This window comes from Haemaphysalis longicornis, unplaced genomic scaffold (assembly GCF_048455015.1).
Source record: "Haemaphysalis longicornis isolate Haplotype H1 unplaced genomic scaffold, Haemaphysalis longicornis Haplotype H1 scaffold_7, whole genome shotgun sequence".
NCBI lineage: Eukaryota > Metazoa > Arthropoda > Arachnida > Ixodida > Ixodidae > Haemaphysalis > Haemaphysalis longicornis.
Window position 1 is genome coordinate 9,233,507 of NW_027526422.1, and position 23,905 is coordinate 9,257,411.

Sequence of the window (23,905 nt, forward strand, 5' to 3'; positions counted from 1 at the left end):
ATGTTTCTACTTGAACTTTAGAATTCTTTGCGCAGTGAATTAGCCAACAACCTCGGTGCCCGTTCATTTTACTCTTGAAGGGTGAAAGACCAGAGAGATCCCTTGAATGAGGATAAGTACAAACACCCGTCTACAGCAGCAATGACAGTGTGCTTCGGGGGCAGCTACCGGGATTTCACTTCTGAAACGAGTGGAGACAAAGTGTGTCGTGGTGGCTGCCCCCGCCTACACAGTGTCATTGTTGCTGTAAGGAGATGCTCCTTCCGATCCCCATTTGAGGGACCCCTCACCCAAGAGCTCGACTTCATTTGATCACGATTGCAGGCTGACTCTTTTAGCGCTGTGTGGTATCTTTGAAAAGGCATGCAACCTGCAAACAAATGAATACACTTATTTTTTAGATTATAAATTTCTGGGTCATCAGTCAAACTGCAGTGGTGCTCACAGTGCACAACTATTTCTTTGCTTGTTTTTTTCTTTATTTTTCTGGTGTTGCTGTTGTAGCATTTGTTGCGCATAGTTGGAGGCAGCAATGAGGGGTAATGGGCAGAAAATCTTGGGTATTATAAGTAAACAAAACCGTATACTTTACAGTTCCAAAGCAATGTAGAGTAAGGTGACAGGGTTTTTTTTTTTTTAGATTCCCGCTAATTGCCATCATCTCGGTCTGTCATATAATCTAATAGCTGGGCATGTCATGTATTTTCAACTTCGTGAATACTGGCAAGGTGCTTAGCCTACTGTAACCCGCAGAGCAGCCATAGCGCGCTCAGTTACGTTGCACACTATTGTTTTTGCACACTATAGGCATAAGTCGTTCGAACTGTTTTTGTTGTTGTTTGGTGGGCACATATTCTTGGAATTGAAGGCACAAAGGCTGAGGTAGGAACCACCATGATCAGTTGACGTGAACTTCCTCAGAAATGTCTGGTTGAACCTATTCCCCGCTTGGTGGGTGGTGTTTTTTGGGACACCAGCAATGTGGTCAGGAAAAACCCACAATTTTGAAATTTTTGGGTTGGCATAAACCTTGCAGCAATCAACACAAAGCATGGCATATGATAGGGGATATCGTTATTGCGAGAACCCTTCATGGGTCATTGCTGAACAAGCTGGGATTACAACTTTTCTGAAGCCTTCTGAGGGACCAGCTGCCTAGCTGGCGAGAAAAAGGAGGGCTCGTCTGCGTTGCTAGGCAGATGCGCTATTCTTGTGCAGAGAGGTTTGCCTGGCACCATTGGAGACGCTGCCTCATCTTTCGTGCTACTTTATTTCCTCTTTTGCCTCGCTATCACCGCGTTTGTTGGTGCAAGCACTCTCAGTGTTTCTCTTTCCTCCGGTTGCAGGCCCCTCCCCGAAAGGCCGTGGGGTGCAGCACGGCCCCCCACTGGGTCGTCGGCTGTTGTGCTGCCAGCAGTGCAGCTACGCGACACCGCGCGCGACTGAACTGAAGCTCCACATGCGCACGCACACGGGCGAGCGCCCCCACCAGTGCAGCCACTGCGGCAAGGCCTACACGCGGAAGGGCAGCCTGGACGTCCACCGACGTACCCACACGGGCGAGCGCCCCTTCCGCTGCCACCTGTGCCCCATGGCATTCGCCAAGACTAATGATCTGTGCCGCCACGTGAGCGGCCACACGGGGCAGAGGCCCTTCCACTGCCGCTTCTGCTCCAAGGCCTTCTCACGCCGCCACAAGCAGGAGGCACACGAGCAGAGGGTGCACAGCCGCCGCCAGTAGCGCATCAGGAGTAGAGGGCCAGCTGGGTGTGTGCCCAAGCGCTCAGTTTAATGATATCGGAGGGGAGCATCCTTCTCTTTGGGGAACTTTGCAGAGAGGGGTTTTGCGGCACACCAAGAGGTGCAGGACTCGTAGAAGGAGAGCCCATTTCATCCTGAGACAACACCTGGCCTCAAGCGAAAAATTTCCCCCTTCCTCGTCACATTGTGGCCTCACCAGCTGGGTGACAGTTTCGCCGCACTACCATGGAAAGTGTGGTTGGGGAGGGAACCTGTGGCAGACAGTGCATCTTGTGCTGGTGGGAAGCAACCACCGCAGAGTGCACATTTGAGTACACGCTGCAGCTCTGCAGACCAATCCGAGCGAGAGGATGCACCTCTCTTGAAAAGTGACAATCGTGATGTGTCGTGATTAATGCTCATGCAAAAGCACAGGCTGTGTGTACGTTTCTCATTTCATTTCCCACTGAGATGGTGCCTTCGGTTGGTAAACGACGATGTTCAGTACTTGTCGCGTGTGTTCTTTGTACAAGTAGTGATGACATTGTTTAGGTGCGCCTATCAGCACTCAGGGAGTGAGGTAACGTGAGAGTCGTAAACTTATACCGGCTTATTCAATTTAGTTTCCACCGTTTGCCAAATATGTTTGAGGAGCAAGCACAAACCGTAATGGAAAAGTGAAAGGAGGGAAGTGTCATTTTTTTTTTTTGCAACAGCTGGTACCTGAAACTGGTATTATGTATAGGGATAGTCACGTTTACCCGTTATTTAGTGGTATAACGGGGTTCATTCCTTTGATATATATGTGCTGAATTTAAATTAAACTTCAGTGTCTTCTGGGCAGTTGGCATCAGTGCATGTCTGTGTGTTCCTTCACTCACTGAATGTTTGAATACGAACTTCACAATTCTTTGCACAGTGAATTAGCCAACAACCTCAGTGCCCACCCATTTTTACTCTTGAAGGGTGAAAGATCGGAGAGATCGCTTAAATGGGGATGGGAACGAGCATCCCGTGACCGTGTGTTTCGGGGGTGCCTACCGGGATTTCGTGCCTGAAAAGTGTGAAGGACACAAAGTGTCTCGTGGTGGCTCCCCCCCCCCCTCCCTCCCCCCCCCCCACACACACACAGTGTCATTGTTGCTGTAAACAGACGCTCCTTCCCATCCACGTTTAAGGGATTCCTCGTCTTCTGTTTCTATTTCTCATGTTATGTGACCTCTGCGAGAACTTAAATCCACCGAACTTCAGACGGCTTTCTTCTCCAAAGGACATCTGAGCTGCTATGCTGCATCAGGCTGATATGTACAGATTCCAAAGGGAACACTCGTGATAAATAATTTTTGGCCCAATACAGCTCCTTCTAGTGTTAAACAATTTATTGTGTTTTTTTACTGGACCTGAGGTCGCACACTGTCTCGGTTTATGGAACTGAACTGCGAGCTGTGTACGGAATCTGTGAAGACCATGTCTGATGTGCATGGATGTGCACACAACACTGGGAAAAAGGGTACATTTAAAGTTTTCTGTGTAAAGGGATGTTTTAAATTAATCCAAAATACCTGCATTCTCTTCAGAGTTTCTCACGGGGCTAATGGTGTAGTTCCCGCAGCAGCTGTGTACACTTACTTTGCCAAGAACACCATGCACTGTTGAAAGTTGTCTCTTTTGCGAGGAAATCGCGCCTGCTTGCTACTGCGCGGCCGTGTGTGAAACGAGGCACATGCCCTACTTCACTACGTGTCACCTGAAAAATGTATTCCCGTGTTCATTCGACTATACTTCGGCCCCAAATAGGGCTGTCCTTATTGGCAGGAGCCACTAGAAGGTAAAAAAAACTGAATGGGTCAGGTTGTGTGTGATGACTTTACATGAACGCCCTCTGGCCGCGACTATGGCTCGACTTTCTTTGATCATGATTGCAAGCTGGAGTTTTTAGTGCTGAGCAGTATCTTTGAAAAAGCATGCAACCTCTAACCAAATGAGTACAGTGCTCTTTTTCAGATTATAAAGTTTTGAGTCATCAGTGGAACCGTAGTGGTGTTCACAGTGCATAAATATTTCTTTGCTTGTTTTTGCCTTTATTATTCTGGTGTTGCTTTGTAGCATTTGTTTCGTATAGTAGGAGGCAGCTTTCAGTGGTAACAATCGGAGAAGCCTGAGTGTTGTAAATTGACCCAGCCGCGTGCTTTGCAGTTGCAAAGCAATGCACAGTGAAGTGACAGGTTTTTTTTGTTTCCTGCTAATTGCAATCATCTCAGGCTGTGGGATAATCTGATAGCCGGGCATGTCATGTACTTTCAACTTCATGAACACTGGCTAGGTGCTTATTCTACCGTAACCAGTAGAGCAGCCATGCTGCGCTCAGTTGCATTGCACACTATTGTTTTTGCACACTATAGGCATAAGTCGGTAGAACTATTTTTGTTGATTTTTGGCGGGGCATGCATGCATGGAACTAGTAACCGTCAATATACAACTAAGCAACACCACACCGGAAGGGGAATTGCAGGCATAAAGGCTGAGGCAGGAACCACCACGATCAGTTGACGTGAACTTGCTCAGAAATGTCTGGTTGAACCAATTCCCCACTCGTTGGGTGGTGTTTTTTTAGATACCAGCAATGTGGTCAGAAAAAAAACCCAGATTTTGAAATTTTTGGTTCGGCATAAACTTTGCAGTATTCAACATAAAGCATGGGGTATGACAGGGGATATTGTTAGTGTGAGAGCGGTTCATAGGTCATACCTGAACAAGCTGTGGTTCCAAATTTTCTGAAGCCTCCCAAGGGACCAGCTGCCCAGCCAGCAAGAAAGAGGAGGGCTTGTCTCCATTGCTAGGCAAGTGCATTATTCTTGTGCACAGAGGTTTGCCTGGCACCACTGGAGATGCTGCGTCATCTTTTGTGCTGGTTCTTTCCTCTTTTGCCTCGCTATCACCGCGTTTGTTGGTGCAAGCACTCTCAGTGTTTCTCTTTCCTCCGGTTGCAGGCCCCTCCCCGAAAGGCCGTGGGGTGCAGCACGGCCCCCCACCGTATCGTCGGCCGTTGCACTGCCAGCAGTGCAGCTACGTGACAACGTACCCGACCAACCTGAAGGTCCACATGCGCACGCACACGGGCGAGCGCCCCCACCAGTGCGGCCACTGCGGCAAGGCGTTTGTACGGAAGGGCCACCTGGTCGATCACCTGCGTGTGCACACGGGCGAGCGTCCGTACTGCTGCCCCCTGTGCCCCAGGACCTTTGCCCAGAAGAGCAAGCTGAGTATGCATTTGCACACCCACCCAGCCGGGCATTCCTTCCACTGACTCCCCACGGTCTTTGCCAGCCACCTTCAGTGGAGGATGCACAAGTGCACAGCCACCACCGCAACAGGAGAGGAGGAGAAGGCCTGAGCCATGTGCATGTGTGCGTTTGTGCGCATGCGTGCAAGCAAATGCACGCTTCAGTGCGGTCAGAAGATAGCAAGCTTTTGTTTGCGGATCATTATGAAGCAGTGTGTTGCAGCACGCCCGCCAAGTGGTGGGGGTCTCGGAGAGATCGAGCCCACTTTATCACAGAATGACACGTGACTCCAAGCGAGCATTTCCTCGTTTGTCATCGTCGCTTCACCAGCCAGGTGGCAGTTGCTCCACATTAGTGCGGGAAATGTGATTGCGAGTGGGGACTGTGCCAGACAGTACCATCCTGTGTTGGTCTTAAGCGGCTGCTGTACAGTGCCCGTTTGAACACACACTGCAGCTGTGCTTACCGACACGAGCTACAAGATGCGCCCCTCTTGGAAAGGGACAGTCATGATGCATCGCGTTTGATACGCGATGCATTTGATGCTGTGTTACTGTGATACTGTGCGTGATACTGTGTGTGATTTGATACTGTGCATGTGTCACTTGTTGTTTCCCACTCTGATGATGCCTTTTTCTGGTAAGAAAACAGTTCTAAGTTCTCGTTTTGTGTGCTTGCTGCAAAGGCAATTTGAAGGGGCAGCTGAAAAAAAAATGGCGCCAATCCACCCTCTGAATGTGGTTGGAAAGCAAAGCTGTGAACGACACCCACAACGACTACCCATGCGATGTCACTTAAATTCACTTGCGTTGCTCTACAAATTGTAAAACCAGAGAGAAGTGAAATACCGCACCCTTTATTACTTCAAAGAGATATTCTTGCTAAGGTTAAATCAATGCATGATGCATTAACGGTGGTTGGTTGAGTTGTATAGGTGAAGCACATGAGTGGAAACTCTTCTTATAAAATGAAAGGAAGCTCAAACCCGGTGTTAGACGATCTCACTTCTCCTCAGTCTCTGCCGCCGCCGCCGCCGACGGAAGCAAGGAGATCGGCGGCAGAGACGGAAGAGAAGTGAGATGCCATGCGTTGGTGTGAGCTACCCTTAACTTTTATAAATCCTAGCGCACACACAAGGTGTGCACACGGCCGCTAGACGTGCCGTGGGAGGAGCGCCCAGTGGTGCGAGGTGTCGCGTAACGCTATCCGCAGATGTGCACATGTGCTCGCTGAGTGCACCGTCTGTCTCCCCCGTCTCCGCGTAGGCTCGTAGCTCAATATGTAAGATAACGACCTCTCGCTCCGTTTCTCTATTCATTCCAGGTTCGATTCCTGGTAGTGCCAGTAACTTCTTTTATTTGTTCACTGGAGTTTTCTGTTGACACCGATGGTCGCGACAGAACCTTTGGGGGGTAGAGATAAAAAGCTTTGCTTTAAAAATCCAGATAGTAAAGAAACGCAGAGACATAAACTGACGCCCGACGATACATTGACTGCCGTTTGGCAATTGCTTTGCAGGAGTGAGCACTAGCCGGAATGAAAAAGAAGGAAGGCCAAAGAGCGTGGTACTGCTTGAAACGCCTGAAAAATGTAAAGGGGATGATGAAATATCTCTTGGTAGCTGCCTCCCAGACATAGTTCCACGCCCCCCGACCTCATTCAAAAGGTCATTCGAGTCTTCCATTTCCGCCACATTTTTATGCTATACAATGCGATGACATAAATGCTGCGAACTTTAGCCAGCTCACTTCTCCATAAAACACTTTAGCTGTGCCATTGCATCATGCTGATATGTACAGGCACTGAAGTGAGCGGGGTCGATGAAGCTCCTAGTGTTAAACAATTTCTTGCATTTTTTTTTTAGTAAACATGTTGTCATGCATTTTTCTGGTTTATGGAAGTGCATGCTGTTAGGTTTGGAGCCTGCCAAGCCTCCATGTCTGACATGCATGGATGTGCACACAAAACTAGAAAAATACACACATTGAAGGGCTGGTTTAAAAATAACACTGGCCACCTGCATTTTCCATGAGGGCTTATCGTATGTTGTTCCCGTGGCACCTGTTTACACTTACTTCTCCGCGAAGATTGTACGCTGTGGACAGGTATAATTTTTGCACGGAATTAATTAAGGTATGCCTGCATACTACTGCACGACCTTGTGTGAAGGAGGAAGCAAAATTGGCAAAAGTAAGAAAAAATTTTTTTAGGGGCTGGGCTGCTTCTGTCGTCGTCGTATTCATTGTCTCATGTAGTCACGGTACTAAAACACCAGGAAACTCGTTTATGCCTCGCGCTAGAACATAATGCGCACCAAAAAAAAACAAAAAAAACACCGGGACATTTGTTTACGCCTTGCGCTAGAGAGCCTCGTGCTTCAAAGATGAGACTTTTACAGCAAAGCTGTGTACCTCTGCCCTTCAGCGGTTTCGCCTCTGTTGGCAAAAACACCAAGGCAATACATTTATACACTGCATGCTTTGCCCCTCCCCAGGTTTCACATAAGTGGAGATGGCCCAAGAATTTTTTTTCAGGTTCTAAACTTTTGTGTCAAACAAAAATGGTCATCACGGTGAAAGATTTTAAATGCAGAGCATTTAAGTAACTCACGATGTCACCCGCGTTGGCGTCCGTAGTCCGCGTCCGCATCGCTCCCCCTACACTATATAAATACTTGCCGGCGCCAGGTTTCGATCCTACGACTCTGCGGGCGGAACGCAAGGTGCACGGTACTCTAGCAACTGAGCAACAAACGGAAGGTTACGAACGTGCCTTATATCCTTGACTCATTCAACCGTCGGCCAGAGGTGCGCCCTCTCCCCCGCGTCCTCCTCGCCTTCTCTCCGCTCGCAACGCCCTCTCTCGCCGCGTTCGGTTCGGGCGCACAACAGGTGGGGACGTGCGCAACACCCTCTCTCGCCGCGTTAGGTTCGCGCGCAAGAACAGGTGGGGCGCTCGCATCGCGCTCTCTCGCCGCGGTCGGTTCGCGCTTAAACCATATATGTCGTTCGCGCGCGCTGCGGTCGCTAACATCTGTGGCGTGATCGTGACGTCAGCATCACGCGTTCGCCTGGTGGCGATTTCGGCGCTATAACACTCTCTCGCGAGGGGCATTGGATTGGATTCGATTGGATTGGGTTGGATTGGCTTGGATTTGGATTGGATTGGATTAAAGTGGATTGTGTTGGATTGTGTTGCGTCATAGCCGCGCCACGTTGCGTCATAGCCGCGGCAGGGGGTTCACGGCACGTTTCACCATCGACTTCATCGACAATGTCTACGCTGGAAGACAACAATTACAACAACAACAACCAATACGTAATCCATACGACTTGCAGGCGCGCCCCCCGCAGAAATGCTCTGCATTTGATCGTGCCCCTCTCGAGGGGGATGTTTCTTCTTTTTTCTTTGCTTGTTTCTGCCCTTTTTTTCCTCATGTTGCTGTTGAAACATTTGTCACCTCTTGTAAGGGGAAACTCTGAGTGGTAGCAAAGACAGAATTATGACTGTTTTATCTTAATCGTACCGCTTGCGTCACCGTTCAGAAACAGTGCACTAGAAGGTGACAGTTTTTTTTTTTTTGCCTGCTTTGACTCAGACTGTAGGATAACCTGATACCTGTGCATGTTATCTAATGAACATGGTAACCACTGCTGAGCAGCCATGGTTTTTGTTGTTGCTGTTGTTGTTATGCCACACCACTGTTGTTTTGAAGTCTTTCAATCTGCTTTTTTTTTTCTTTTGCTGTTGTTTTACAGGGTGCATATGCGTGGAAGTCAGGCATACAGGCTGTGGAATAAACAGCCACAATGAGTTAACGTAAACGTGCTGAGAAAGGGCTTGTTAAACCAATTCCTCCGATTGGTGCTGCTTTTTGGGACACCAGCAATGTGGCCAGAAAATCGTGGGAATTTCCGAAACTCCTGTGCAGGTTTGGCATCTTTCAGGACCAGGCACTGTGTCAGGGGAGATGTATTTATTGCATGAGCACCAGATGTGGTGTTCCTGAACAAGCCGCTATGCCAAAGCCTTCTGAGGGACCAGCTGCTGAGCCATCAAGAAAGAGGACGGCGCGTCTGCTTCGCTAAGCAGCACCCGGCCCGGTGCACCAGGCCTGTGCAGTGCAGCCACCTCCCCTCTCAAATGTGCTGTTCCCTCTCCCGCCTCGCTGCTGCCTCACTGCCACCATGTTTTCCGCGAGAAAGGCTATCAATGTTTGCACCTGCTCCGCTGATGCAGGCTCCCCTTCTTCCCCGTCGCTGGGTGACCGCAAGCAGCGGTGCGGCCCCCCACGGGATCGTCGGCTGTTGTGTTGCCAGCAGTGCAGGTACATGACGCCGTTCTCAGGCAACCTGCAGAGATCCACTGGCGCACGCACACGGGCGAGCGCCCCCACCAGTGCAGCCACTGTGGCAAGGCCTTCGTACGGAAAGGCCACCTGGTTGACCACCTGTGCGTCCACATGGGCGAGCGTCCATATCGCTGCCACCTGTGCCCCGCGGCATTCGCCCATAAGAGCACCCTGAACGGCCACTTGCGCACCCACACAGCCGGGCGTTCCTTCCACCGACACTTTTGCCCACACTTTTCGCTTGATATCTCCGCCAGAGGATGCACCAGGGAAAAGTGCACAGCCACCATGAGTGGGGCAGTAAAAGAGAATTAACCAAAGGGGGCACGCAGACATTTACCCTAGCTTAATCAGAGGGGAACACGCCCATTTTGCGAATCATTACGAAGCAGTGTATACCGTATTTTCGCGCGTATAACCGCACCAAAAATGTAAAAAGTTCAGTAGCAAGGTAGCTAGGGTGCGGATTATATGCGGGGTTTTTTCTTTAGTGCAGCATCACGGCAATGTGCGTTCTGCCGTGAAACTCCTATGCAGTAAGTTAGTAACACTGACTAAGCCTTCCATGACAACGGTTGCACAAAACATGCACAAGGAAGAAAAAACAAGGACGAGCCTACTGTAACAGCTGAATCTTATTGGTGAATTGTGACTTTCGCCTTGCAGTCAGTGTATTCTACTTGCTAAACATACGCTTTTTCTGTCTATCTAGTATGTGATGTGTTGCTTGAGCAGTAGCTTTGGTGCAGCCTTTCCTGTACCAAATGTGTGGGCAATACGAGAGGATTTTTTTTTTCTTTTCCAACGGACTGAAAGTGGAGGTGCAGGGAATATGCAGCGGCGGGTTATATGCGGGAAAATACGGTACCACACCCCAACAGGTGCAGGGCTCAGAGAAAAAGAGCCTATTTTATCCTACGGCCACACCTGGCTCTGAGCAAAAACTTCCTCCTTTGTCGTCACATCGTGGCCTCACCAGCTGGGTGAACATTGCCCCATGCTAGTGCGGGAAGTGTGATTGCAGGTTGGAAGTGTGGCAGGCAGTGCCGTCTTTTGTTGGCCTCAAGCGACCATCGTACAGTGCCCATTAGAACACATGCTGCAGCTTTGTGGACCAACACAAGCAATAAGCGCGCACCTCCATTTCGAAGGGGGCATTTAGAATGCATCGCTCTTGATACGTATCGGAACACGCACATGCTGTGTGTATGCCTCTCATACGCGTCATTTCCTACTGTGATGGAACTTCTGTTAGTAAAAAGCAGCGGATGTCCAGTACATGTCCGTGTGCTTTCTGTGAATGTAATTTTAAGCGGCAGATAGAAACATCATCGAAAACTAAAGCGTAGACTTAACGACAGCCAACTACAGACTCAAGTTTGTTTCTACACTTTTACAAACGTATTGCAGAAGCAAGAGCTGACCATAATAATAATAAAAAAAAAATAAACGAGAAAAGGTGAGGGGTGCACATGATAATGACACCAGTCACTGGTTGCTTATATCAGAAAAGTAATGTTGCCCCCCACCCCCCTCCTTTTTTTTTTTTTGTTGTGGTTTGCTTCCATTTCTTTGAGACATTGGCTAAATGTAAAAGGTACACTTCAGTGCCAGTTGGCAACAGAGTATGGCTGTTTAGTGGTAGTAATGCTTGCTGAGACAGGCTTACCCTTGCAAAGAACTGCCGTCTAAGTGACACTATATCGTATCAAAGGCATGGTAAGTCACCAATCGTCCCTTAGTCTCACTCTCTGGATGTTTAAAATTGAGCCTTGAAAAAAAAATCTTTGTACAACGAGTTATCAATCAACGACCCCAGAGGCCACAAGCTTTAAATTGGCTGTATCACTACCGTTCATTGCAGCCAAGGCCAACATAGCCATCGCTAGATTTATGTACCAATACTCTCAAATGACCGGGTAATCAGTGAGTGGAAGCGGTTTGGCCGGTTGGGTCAAGAATCAAAATCAAGAAAGACTGCTCTGTCGCTACGAGTTGTGAAGCCAGCGCTAGTTCGGCGTTTCCTATGGAACCTTAGCAATTCTTATTGTTCCGTCTGAACAAAACGCTAGGCACAGCCTTTTACAAATGTCAGTTTGCCTTTGTAATGTCGGCCTTGGTCCACATAAGCACGCCAGGACAAGTTACAAATGCGGAAATATTTTTCCACCTACAAAATCAAAATGGACAGGTCACTTTATGGACATTTTTCGTCACAGCAGGTAGAACCGGCAATTACAGTAAGCTTTATCTCATAGGAATGGAATGGATGACTTTATTACAGGAGGAGGCCAATAGGCCCTGGTGTGGGGCACGGGGAAAAGGGGAGGGGAAGATTGTTCATATAAAGTCTGCACTGCACTATGAGCGTTCACTTAGCACGATATGCATAAAAAAAAAAGCACATTGAATGATACTCCCGAAATGTGTTTCACGTTTACCACCAGACCATTTGTACCTCAACCATTTTTTTTTTTTCTGCTTTGAAGTTGAGGCATTTGTTCTGTGACTATTTGTCCCTACGCCCGTTCTGGTTGAAAGACGCTCTGGTTAGCCCGCCCGCAGGCACGTTCAGTTGAGCGTGACACCTTCCCCTCCTGAAGCTAGCATGACGTTGCAGGCCGTATGAAACTCTGTGGATATGCCCTCCATCCTCTCGAGGAACTGTGTCACCGTGTTCCGTCACCCAGGGGCCACACAACAGGTAACAGCAGTCATAGAGCAACGCCGCCTGTATAAACAGTGCCTAACGCGTGAGCGAAAAATGGCCAAACAGCCACTCTCCGGTTGCTCTCTCCTACCCTTCCCCGCTCCGTAGCCTTCCAGCGTGCTTTTGTGTCCGCCAGCCAGCGCCGCTTCTCGGAAACTATGCAAAATAGTGGAAAGTTTGTTAAGCGTTCCCGAGGCGGCGCTCCTACGCCTTCTTGTTTGTCACCATGCCTGTCTGTCTTGGTCTGTCACTGATAAAACTTCCTTTGTCACGAAGCAAATTCTCTTGCGCTGCCGCAGGCTGATGCCGGCTTTGCGCGCTTATCTACTCGGATCACAATCCCTGAAATTTTCTGAGTGGGGCATCCCACCTCTATCCCCTCCGCATTTAGGTATTGTTTTTACCCCGCTGTTCGCACTCCGCATCGGTACGCACTTCTAAAATTGAGGACTGTACTGCAAAAGCGCCCGGACAGCGTGGCGGGATCCCAGCTGCTTATCCTTTTGTTTCCTATAATTTTCTGAAGTTTCATGGCACGTGATATTATTGGAAAGTAATCGTACAAGTGAGCGCCTGAACAAAAAACGTGCACGCAAGTTTTTCTTCTCTAAATACTCCAGAAAGAAAAAATATCAGTAAAAAATGGCTGCCCCAGCAGAAAATATATGTCTACCCGACAATCAGTATGTTCTTACACTATTTCAGTCCGCCTCCGTCTTTATCGTTGGAAAAATGCAGCAAGTATGAAGCGAGCGACACGTTGAACGAGATCCCCAGTGCGCCACAGAACTAGCGCCCCGTCACGGCTAAGATGTAAGCGAAACGGCCCTTGAAGCCCAACAGGCAAGCTGACAGACACACGTGGTAGAAGTGGGTGCAGCGTTCGCGACTCGCGAGCAGTGACGTAAGGCGAGATGTCCGCCGGCACGCGCCACATAGCGGATCAGTGCCTGAACTAAGCGTCCCTACCCTCCCCATTGAAAAGCGCGCGACACGTCAGGCAATGTTAATACAGGCGGCGTTGCATAGAGTTTCTCAAGCTTGTGAGAAACTCTATGAGAGCAGTAACAGTTGCGTTGAAGCAGTCACCGGCTTGGACTGCTTGGACGCTTGAACACGTACTAAAATAAAACGTAACGTATTTTAAGCTGTGTATCTTTTTGCGTCAAATACTCCTTTTTTTATTTTTTCCCGTGGGCTTTGCAAAGTCGTAGCGCCGGTTTTATAGTTAGTATAAAACTCGATGGTCGGTGTGGCCGTATGGCCGTATTGAGATGGCATCAATGGTGGCGGCCTACTTGAGCTAGATTTAACCGATTTAACCATGACTATTCTTTGAGTTCACTAAAATCCTGCCTGTTCTGTGGTTCACTCTAACCACGGCTGTGGCTGTTTTCGACAGCTGACTTCGAGGACTCTGGGCGTCGTTTTGAAGCGGCATGGTGCTGGCGTGCAAATGCATGTGTCCTTGGGTTGGGGCAACGCGCCGTGTGTTTTCTAGTTTCCCGCCGCCCCAAGCGACACCCCAACCCAACATGCGTTTGCTTGCAATCACCTCGTCGCTTCATACGACGCCCGTGGCTTAAGTGACGTGCGCTGCCTGGGAACCGACGGATATGATGGGTCGCGTACTCGCGCAGCTTTGCATTGACGGGGCGTGCAGTTTGAAGAGATTACGGCCTTTCAATGCCGGCCGCCCGCCGCAGCGCTTATTTCATTCCAGGTTTCACTGACTTCGTGTGAACGAGAAGACAACAAACGTAGCGGACAGTGATATATCGAGTTCTGGAACCGTACGAGTTTAGTCGTTTTCGCTCCCAGCGGTGTATCTGCCGGCCGTTCGGCTCATTTGGCAACGCGCATGTGACAGCTATAATGCCCTGACCCGCGCAGTTTTTTAATGTTTACTCAAGGCGTCGGTAACCTCGGAAAATTTATTACCGCACGTTCCGTGTCCTCGATTCCGCATGTTGGTGGTTACGCTGGGGGAGCGGTTCAACGCGGATCTTTTAACGCCTGGGTTGCGAAATACGCACTACTTACTAACCTGACAGCGCAAACGAAACTGCCGTCAGCGGGTTGCTGGTAAGAGCGAAACAAAAGTTTCGCTCTTACCTGTCTGCTGCGTCTTATTGCTGGAGATCCCTCCGGTGTCATTTCCAAGCTAGCATCCCGAAAAATACTGTGCTTCCTAGAACAATGTGCTATCTCCTTAGTTGTTGCGATTTACTTGACAGTCAAGCTCCAAGAGACTAAAGAAAACAAAACATCAATTATGTATCGATCCGTTTGTCGCAATTGTGAATTGAGCCGTCGTGACGGCACCCCTGGCCTGCACAGTGGCTTGTAGAAAAGCTTTGTGACTTCGCAAAACTGAAGCGACTCGGTATGCCGTGGTTCATATTTGCAGGAATCAGTCTCGCCAGTGAACCCTTGAGCTGCTGGGACGAAGAGGTCGTGCTGAAGACGCCTGCCGTCTGTATTGTGACATGGCCATGATCTTCGAGTTCATTATGCATGACCAAGCAGTCGAATCGCCTTCTTTTCTTGGTGTCCTCTGGTCCTGCCAAGCGTCTGAGCCTCTGTACCATCTGCTAAGAAAGGATGGTCAAGCTGCTTAATCCGAAAAGAAGGCCGTGCTGGGGGCGTATTTGTTGGGTTACGAGTTGAGTTCTAGCAATAACATTTGGAAACTCCAATGAGTGCTGCATATGTCATTGCTTCCACCTTCATCAGTGCTTGAGCTGGTCACTCATTTGTTATGAATAGCTGTGTCGTTTCTCGTTGTTGGTCGTCCTTGTTCAGTGCCCTTTCAGACGGTTTTTGTGTGTGTGTGTTCTTTGAGGGGATGCTCATATGTGAAAATCAGGTATAGAGGCTGAGGCAGGTACAGCCAAAATGAGATAAACACTTACTGTGAAAATCAGGTATAGAGGCTGAGGCAGGTACAGCCAAAATGAGATAAACACTTACTTAGCAAAGGCTGTTTGAATTCAGTGTCCGTCTGGTGGGGGGTGCATTTTAGGACACCAGCAATGTGCACCCAGAAAGCCTGCAGAATTTTAAAAATTTTTGGGTAGGCATGAACCTTTCATCGCATTTAGGGACATTTTGAAGGCAAAGCTTTATATCGCTAGGCGGACGGAAAATCCGGCAAAACTCGATAAGCATGCGTGAAAAAAACGTGTTGAATTAGAAGCAAGTGGAGGGAGTTTAGCTGGGCTTGTCTCTCAGCAGAGTGGGCGCACCACGAGCTACTGAGGGAAATACAGATCATATGTACTTGTGACGAGCAGACAACTTACGATCAGCGACGACGTTGGCAGGAATGAAAACGAAAAAAAAATACCGCAACCATGCGACGTATTAATGAAAAAGATTTTAATGGACCATAAGGAGCAACGCACATGTAAAACCGGCCACATGTCACACCTTGACTGGCTAACCATCTGGACATAATGCATGGGCGCGTTCTTTTGGAGGGAGAGCACTAGACGGGCCATTCTTGAACAAACCATGATTCCGAAATTTTCAAAGCTTCCTGAGCGAAACACTGCTGAGCCAGGAAGAAAGAGGACTCGACCAGGCGTGTTAGGCTTGCACAGAGCGGCTCCCCTGGCACTGCAGAGTTCGCTCCCTCCTCTTGCCCCTTCCGCCTCGCTGTTGACGCGCTGCCACCATGTTTTCCGCTGTAAGGGCTCTCATATTTTCATATTTCCCCCTCCCTCCCTGATGCAGGCTCCCCTTCCTCCTCCTCCTTCTCGAGCGGCCGCAGAGGGCAGCATGGCTTCCCCCCCCCCCCCTGGTTGTCGGCTGTTGCACTGCCAGCAGTGCAGCTTCAAGGCAGCCTACCCGCACAAGCTGAAGAGGCACCTGCACAGGCACGCGGGCGAGCGCCCCCACCAGTGCAGCCACTGTGGCAAGGCCTTCATGCGGAAGGACCACCTGGACGTCCACCTGCGCAGGCACACGGGCGAGCGTCCCTACGAGTGCGAACTGTGCCCCAGTGCCTTCACCTACAAGACCAGCCAGGTTGCCCACCTGCGCAGTCGCATGGCCGGGCGTTTCTTCCGCTGCCTCTTCTGCCCCGTGGCTTTGTGTGCTGTCTCCAGCAGAGCATGCACGAGGGGGAGGTGCATTGTCACTGCCAGTGGTGGTAAAAGAAGACCCAGCCACATGTGTGTGCAGACACTCAAACAAGATCGCGTGCCAAGGAGCAATCCTGTCTTTGCAGAACGTTACGCAGCGGTGTATTCAGCATGCCAAGTTGGGAAGACTAAGGAAGAGAGAGAGCCTGTTTTATCATGCATTGAGACTTGACTGCGGGTGAAAATTGTGTAGTCGCAGTGTGGCCGTACCAGCCGGGTGACAATGGATCTTTTACGAACTTTATTCTGCGCATGCGCTTGCAGGCACCACCACAACTTTTGGTGGCTCGCTTTTATCGCGATTGCCACTTTTTACGGATGGCGTGGGCGCGCCGGCGCGAACTTCACAAAGGTTCTGGTTGGCATTTGGTGGCCACTGCGAAAGCGCTAAGTCACTGCACGGCGAATCATCGGCATTACCAAACGTGCAAAACTTCGTCAAGAGCGCACCCAAGAAGCGCCGCCTGTGCATGAAGATAAAAAAGTGAAGCGCGATGTTCGTGCAAAGCAAGCCCCTTTGCTATCGCTACGGGCGCTCCCAGCGATTAGCAGTATTGGACAAAAGCATCGCCGGCAATCGTGGCCGAAGGAGCCACCAATTGTGATTTCCATATTCGCCGCTACTAGCGCTGTTCTTGGAATGGAAAAGGTCCATTGCTGCATGCTAGTGCGGGAACTGTGATTGTGGGTGGGGCTTGTGACAGGCAGTGGCGTCCTGTGTTGGTCACAAGTAGCTTGCGCCGAGGGCTGGCCCACCATCTTGCAGTGCCTATTTGAACGATGCTGAAGCTTTGCAGGCCAATAGGAAAAAGATGCACCCCTCGTAAAATGGCAAATCACAATACGTTACCTTGGATAGGTGTGGAAATGCACATACCACATGTATGTCTCTCATGTAATTTCTTACTGCGACAGTGCCTTCTGTCGGTTAACAGTAGGTGACATCCAGTGGTGGTCTCGTGTGCTACTTCATCATTGATCTTCATCACCAACAGCCTGTTCGGGTCCGTTGCTGGGCAAAGGCTTTCCCCATTCACTTCCACCCGCCCCAGTCCTGTGCTGCTCAAGTCCATTCTTTGCCTGTGAACTTCCTTATTTCATCCCTCGATCAAATTGTTGGCCCTGCCCTTCGTCTAGACCCATTACCCGATATCCTCTCACTACCCTGGTGGTCCGTCAAGGTTACATAGCCGTAAACATTCGAGATTCAGAGAACACAACTGATGTAAACTGACGCCAACTACCTGATGAAGTTTGCTTGCATCTTAGCCCAAATGTATTGATGAAACAAGTGCAAATAGTAATGCAATTAAAAACAAAGGAGTGGACGGGTCATGACTTATATATAAGGGATACTGAACAATGGTATCAGGTATACCATACTTGCACGATTCTAACACGCACCCTTTTTCGCTAAATTAAGCTTTGAAATTTGTGTGTGTGTTACAGTCGGGCTCAAAGCTGAAATCGACATCAAAGCAGCCTGCAGCGTTGCCATGGAAGTCTTCCCAAAATCCAATGCTATATCAGCGTGGAGTAATTTATATTCAGTTTTTGTACATAAACTTGCCTGCATGTTACAATCTAAATGTGGAATGTGGCCTGGAATGTGTGCAAATTACCTACCGATGTTGTACTCCTTTGGAATATTCTTCTTCCCATTTTTAATGCACGGTATTTTTGCCACTTGATATTGTAAAAGCCAACCTTAACTCAAAGAACACGGGACCTACCGGTTAGGTACGTGCAACTTGCCTCAAACGTGCGTGAGGTTTTCTTTGTAGTAAATAGTAAGGGTATATATGACTTAGGCCAGCAGATTTAGTTGTTTGGAGCTGTTCAACAGATATGCACTTCTTTTCGATGAACGGCTTCAACTTTTGGTCGGAAGGCGGAGCCGAGGGACAGAGAGACAAACCAAAATTTTTGCATTTAGGCAGCCAAAGAAAAACTATCGTCTCTAAAATGTTGCTGCTGGCGCACTGCCGCAGCATTTTGCGTTGGAAAGGCTTCCAGTTTTGTCCTCTTTTCTCCCTATTGCAGGATCCCCCTCTTCCCACTCCGCAAGCGGCCGCAGGCAGCGGCACGGCCCCCCACTGGGTCGTCGGCTGCTGCAGTGCCGGCAGTGCAGCTTCACGTCACCGCACCTGAGCGTGTTGAAAATCCACCAGCGCAAACATTCAGGTGAACGCCCCCATCAGTGCAGCCACTGCAGCAAGGCCTTCAAGCAGAAGGGCCACCTGGGCGTCCACCTGCGCAGGCACACGGGCGAGCGTCCTTACGAGTGCGAACTGTGCCCCATGTCATTCACCCAGAAAAGCAACCTGGACAACCATGTGCGCAGCCACACAGATGGCTGCTGACTCTTCTGTCCGTGGAGTCGTCGCATGCCTTCTCCAGCAGAGGATGCAGAAGAGAAGGTCCACAGCTGCCACCGGTAGTGTAGGGGAAGGGCAGGGCCCAGCCGTGCGTGTGTATTCACTTGATCGGAAGGAAGCAAGCCCCCGCCTAGCGAATCATTTTGAAGGAACGTTGTGCCGTACGCCAAGAGGAAGGGGGTCTTAGAGAGAAAGCCTGTTCTGTCGTACACTGAGACTTGACTCCGAGCGAAAACTTTCGTTTGTCGTCGCACCGCTGCTTCACCAGCAAGTTGACAGTTGCGGCACGCTAGCACGGGAAATGTGATTGCGGGTCGGACCTGTGGCAGACATGCAGAGTGCCCATTCGAACATGCACTGCAGCTTTGAAGGCTGAGAGGAGCAAGGAGACAATCCTCCATCGCAAAGCTGCAGTTACAATGTGTCACCATGGATACAATGTGTGGCTAACACACAGACTGTGGGTAAATTCCCTGTGGGATGGTGCTTTCTGCCGGTAAACAACACTTAATGTTCAATGCTTGTCTCATGTGTTCCTTCTGCAGGTGGTTTTAAGGTGCAGCCATAAAAACGCAGTGTGAAGAAATACGATAGGCATAGCCTGATGCCAACTACCCCTTCAACTTTGTTTCCACCGTTTGACAAATGTATTGAACAAACGAGCACAAACCACAGTTGGAAATGATAAAAAAGGAAAGTGTGAATTGTGTCCTGCCCCCGCTTTTTTTCTATATGTTTGGGTTACATTTCTTTCATATCGTACCTGCTAAATCTCAGAAATAAACTTCAGTGGGCATTTGGCATCAGTGTACACCTACGCGTTCTTTCACTCCCTTATTTTTCTGTCTGAATGTTAAAATGCTGTGCGCAATGAATTATCCCCCAACCTCAGGGCCCGCACATTTTTCTCTTCGGGGACGAAATTCCTTCCTCCCTGCTGTCGCACTGCCACCATGTTTTCTGCTAGAAGGGTGTTTCCCTTCCTTTCCTGTTGCAGGCCTTGGGTGCAGGCGACCCAGTGCATGGTCGGCTGCAGCTGTGCTGCCAGCAAGCAGGGCAGCCACGTGTCAGGGCAGCCCATCCACCAGCCCACCCATACAGGCGAGCAGCCCCACCAGTGCCACTCCAGGGTTGCCCACCTTCCCCTGACTCCCGCGGCATTCACTCATCGCCTTCGGCAGAGGGCGCACCAGGAGGAAGTGCACAGCCACCGGGCCCAGCTGTGCATGTGGTGGACTGTGCGGACACACTTGCCCCGAGGTGCAGGAGCGCAGCAGGATCTTCGTGCGGATTGTTATGAAGCAGTGTTGTGCACCAAACCAAGAGAGGGAGAGAGAGCCCGTTTTATCCTACGAGACCTGTCTCCAAGCGAAAATTTTGTTGTCGCATCGTGGCCTCACCTGGGGCAGGCACCCTGTGTTTGTCACAGGCAACACCTTTAGAGTTCCCATTTGAGCACATGCTGCAGCTTTGGAGACTGACGCAATCGAAAAGTTGCATCCCTATTGGAAAGGGGCAGTCACAGTGCGTGGCTACTGATATGCATTCAGACACCCACTTGCTGTGTGTATGTCTCTCATGTGGGGGTGCCTTGTGTCGGTGAACCACAGTTGATGTTTAGAGCTTGTCTCACGTGTTTCTTCTGCAGGTGATTTTGATGTGCAGCTGTGAACGTGATGAAAATGAGGAAACATGAGAGCCATAAACTGATGCCAGCTACCCCTTTAACTTTTTTGCCGCCATTTGACAAATGTATTGAAGAAACAAGCACAAGCCAAAATGAAAAAGAGAGAGCGGGCGTTATTATTATCTTTTTTATGAACTGCTACCTAACACTGGTATATTGCATGTCGGGATAGTCGTCCCTCCCCCTGCCTCACTTTTTCAGTATAAAGTTGGGTTCCGTTCTTTTAGATGATCACAAAATTGCAAAAATGAACTTCAGTTGGCAGTTGCCATATGTTTCTATTTAAACCTGAAAATTCTTTGCCAATGAATTGTCCAACAACTTCAGTGGCCACACAGCTTTTGCTTCAGGGGTGATAAACCTGAGGAACAACTGATTACAGCAAAGATGACTATGCGTCTTGGAGGAAGCTACTAGGATTTCATGCCTGGAAAGATGCGAGGAGAAGAACTGGCCCTCGGAAGCTGCCTCCCAGACACAGTGTCATTGTTGCCTGTAAACAGTTCTCCCCACCAGTTGAAAGATCCCTCAAGTCTTCCGCATCCACCTTTATCTCTTCATGTTACGCGACCTCTGCATCACAAATACAGCGACATAAATGCATCGAACTTCAGCCGGCTTTCTTCTCCAAAAGACATCTGAGCTGCAACGTGCAGAATGTCAAGCTGAAATGTGCAGCTTCTGAATTTAAAATTGAAATGTACAACTCTTGATTAAGCAGATTTGCGGGTCTGTACAAGTTCTAATATTATTAATGTTTTGTTGCATTTTTTTAGTAAACCTGAGGAAACACTCTGTTCTGGTTCATGGACGTACAACCTGTCACTAGCAGTCTGCCAATCTTCCATGCTTGACATGCTTGGATGTGCACACGAAATCAAAATAAATACGCACATTAAAAGTTTACCTGGGAGCGGGCTGCTTTAAAAATTACGTTGGGCATTCTCGTCCAATTTTTCCATGAGGTTTACTGTGCGCTGTATCCCACCGCAACTGTATACGCTTTCTTCGTTAGGAAGATTGTGTGCTCTTCAAAATTGTCTCTTTTGCAAGGAAATCACGCCTGCCTGCTACTGTACGGCTGTGTGTGAAACAAGGCACGCGCCCTGCTTGACCATCTGTCACCTAAAAATTGTATTCCTGTGTTCATGTGGCCATACTTTGGTCCCAGATAGGTTCCTCCTCATTGTTAGAAGCCACACGAGGGCAATAAATACCAACTGAATGCGCCAGGTTGTGTCATTCATCAAACCAAAATTATTATCACAGTTAAGATGTTTTTTTTGCTTGTCCATTTTTTCCCTCCTGTTCTTGTGAAGGATCTGTTGCCTGTAGTTGGACGCTACTCTGATTGGCAGCAAAGGGAGAACCATGGGTGCTTTAATATAATCCAAGCGCATGCTTTTCAGTTGAGAAGCAGTACGAAAGAAGGCAACGCTTTTTCTTTTCTGCTTCATCTCAGACTGTCGGACAATTTGATGGCCGAGTATGTCATGAACGCAGAACTTGGTGAACACGGGCACGATGCCTACATTGTGGGAATAATATAGCAGCTGTGCTGTGCTCAGGTACACTACACACTGTTGTTTTTAGGTGATTTGAAGGGTCTTTGTTGTCCGGCAGGGTGCGTATTCGTGGAAGTCGGGCATGGAGGCCGAGGCAGGAGTTGACGGGAACTTCCTTAGATAGGGCAGGTCAAACCGATTCTCCACTCGATTGGTGCCGCTTTTTGGGACACCAGCAATGTGGCCAGGAGATCTCCTGAATTTTTGAAATTCCTGCGTAGGCCTGAGCTCGGCATATTTTGGGACAAAGCAGTTTATCAGAGGAAATGGATTTATTGCATGAGCACTAGATGTGGCGTTCTTGAACTAACCAAGCCGGGATTGGAAATTTTATGAACCCTTCTGAGTAAGAAGAAATGGGAGGGCTTGCCTGCGTTGCTAGGCAGTTCCCAGGAGCATCTTTGCAAAGGGGCTCTCCTGACACCAATGAAGACGTGCCCTGTTCTTTCATGTTCGTTATTTTCTCCTTGCACCTCGAGGGCATTTGTTGGTGGGAGGGCTCCCAGTTTTTCCCTTTTCCCTCTGTCCCAGGTCCTTCTGCCTCCCCGAATGGCCGCATGTTGCAGGACGGCCCCCCCACTGAGTCATCGGCTGTTGTGTTGCCAGCAGTGCAGCTACGCAGCGCCGTCCTCTAGCCACCTGAAGAGGCACCAACGCGTGCACACGGGTGAGCGCCCCTTCCAGTGCAGCCACTGTGGCAAGGCCTTCACGCGGAAGGACCACCTGGATGCCCACCTGCGCACCCACACGGGCGAGCGCCCCTACGAGTGCCACCTGTGCCCCATGGCATTCACCTCGTACACCAACCTGGGCAACCACGTGCGCAGCCACACGGGGCAGAGGCCCTTCCGGTGTCACTTCTGTTCCAAGACGTTCACGTCCCGTAAGCAGCAGAAAAGACACGAGCAGAAGGCGCACAACCACCGCCAGGAGGGCAGCAGCGGGTGAAGGGCCCGATGGGTGTGTGCAAAACACGATCGGAGGGGAGTGAGCCCCCGTTGCGGTTCCTTACGAGCAAGCCAAAAACTGGGGGGCTCGGAGAGAGATCCTGTTTGCTGTGGTCGTTTTTCCGATTCTATGCGCATCTAGCGCGAGACACGGTCATTGTGGTGTTTGAGGGAACTAAGGTGCCCAACTACGTAAAGTACGGAGCCATGTTGGTGAAGTGTAGTCTGTATAGACAGCATTTCGAAGTGTGCCGTTGCTGCGGCAAAGTCGGTCACAGAACGGACGTGTGCCCCTTTCCGGACACGAAGGTGTGCTTTGCGTGTAACGCGCCGAACCCCGGCCCGGGTCACGAGAGAGAATGCAAACCTCGATGCAAGCTGTGTAACGGAGCGCATCCCACCGGCGCCACGGGGTGCAAAAATCGGTACAAAGTTCCGTACGTGGTGACGCGCCGCCGGTGGGAGCGCAGGCACGTGGAGGCGCAGCAGCCCCGATTAGGCTTAGCGGCGTTCCCGCAGCTGCAGCCACGCGACCACGTGATGGCACAGGTGGCGAGCGAGCGCGGGCGCTTACGTCAGCGCAGCGGGAGCCGGCGGCGCAGCGCGAGCCGCAGCACGAGCCGAAAGAGAGAGTCAAAGTTGAGAGAGCGCGTGGCGTGGGCCGACGTGGTCGGACCACAAGCGCGAGAGCGAAAGGCCGTTCCGCAGCAGACGGCGAGTCAACTGCAACCCAGCCCCGAGATGCTCAAGCTTCGCAACGAGAACGAGCGCCTGAAGAAGCGTATCGCCGAGCAAGACATGCGCATGCTGGAGATGAATAGGAAGCTGGACCTGCTTCTTGCCAACCAACGCCAGGAGCAGGCGCAAGCGCAGGCGCAGGTGCAGGCGCAAGCCATGGAGGTACAGACCGAGGCGCCGGCCGAAGAGGCGGCGAGAGAGGAAACCACGACCGAGGGTCCTGAGCCCCGAGCCAAGAGGCGGGCGATCGAGACGAGGGCGATCGACAGGCGCATCCAGCGGCTGGAGGAGCGTTTCGACAAGTTTGAAGAGTCTACGAACAGGAGGCTAGCGGCACTGGAGGCGACGACGGCCGAC

The 23,905-nt window shown here is 50.1% G+C and overlaps 1 protein-coding gene across 1 annotated transcript; it reads left to right on the forward strand.

Annotated features, from left to right (window-relative positions):
- Window positions 1-141: 141 nt before the first annotated feature.
- LOC144145001 (uncharacterized) lies at window positions 142-23,697 on the forward strand. Its single transcript, XM_077676500.1, has 8 exons — window positions 142-201; window positions 1,196-1,740; window positions 4,498-5,045; window positions 9,299-9,687; window positions 15,824-16,381; window positions 18,201-18,595; window positions 19,609-19,842; window positions 22,211-23,697. The coding sequence occupies exons 1-8, from the start codon at window positions 142-144 to the stop codon at window positions 22,809-22,811; spliced, it is 3,330 nt and encodes a 1,109-aa protein (XP_077532626.1). The 3' UTR covers window positions 22,812-23,697.
- The last annotated feature ends 208 nt before the right edge of the window (window positions 23,698-23,905 follow it).

What these genes read in the sequence shown, in the direction of transcription:
- LOC144145001 (XM_077676500.1), top strand. Translation starts at nt 142, where the DNA reads ATGACAGTGTGCTTCGGGGGCAGCTACCGGGATTTCACTTCTGAAACG. An exon ending in CTAAGGAAGAGAGAGAGCCT is followed by an intron (nt 16,382 to 18,200) that starts GTTTTATCATGC and finishes CGTCTCTAAAAT; the next exon opens with GTTGCTGCTGGCGCACTGCC. An exon ending in AGCCACACAGATGGCTGCTG is followed by an intron (nt 18,596 to 19,608) that starts ACTCTTCTGTCC and finishes TTCCTGTTGCAG; the next exon opens with GCCTTGGGTGCAGGCGACCC.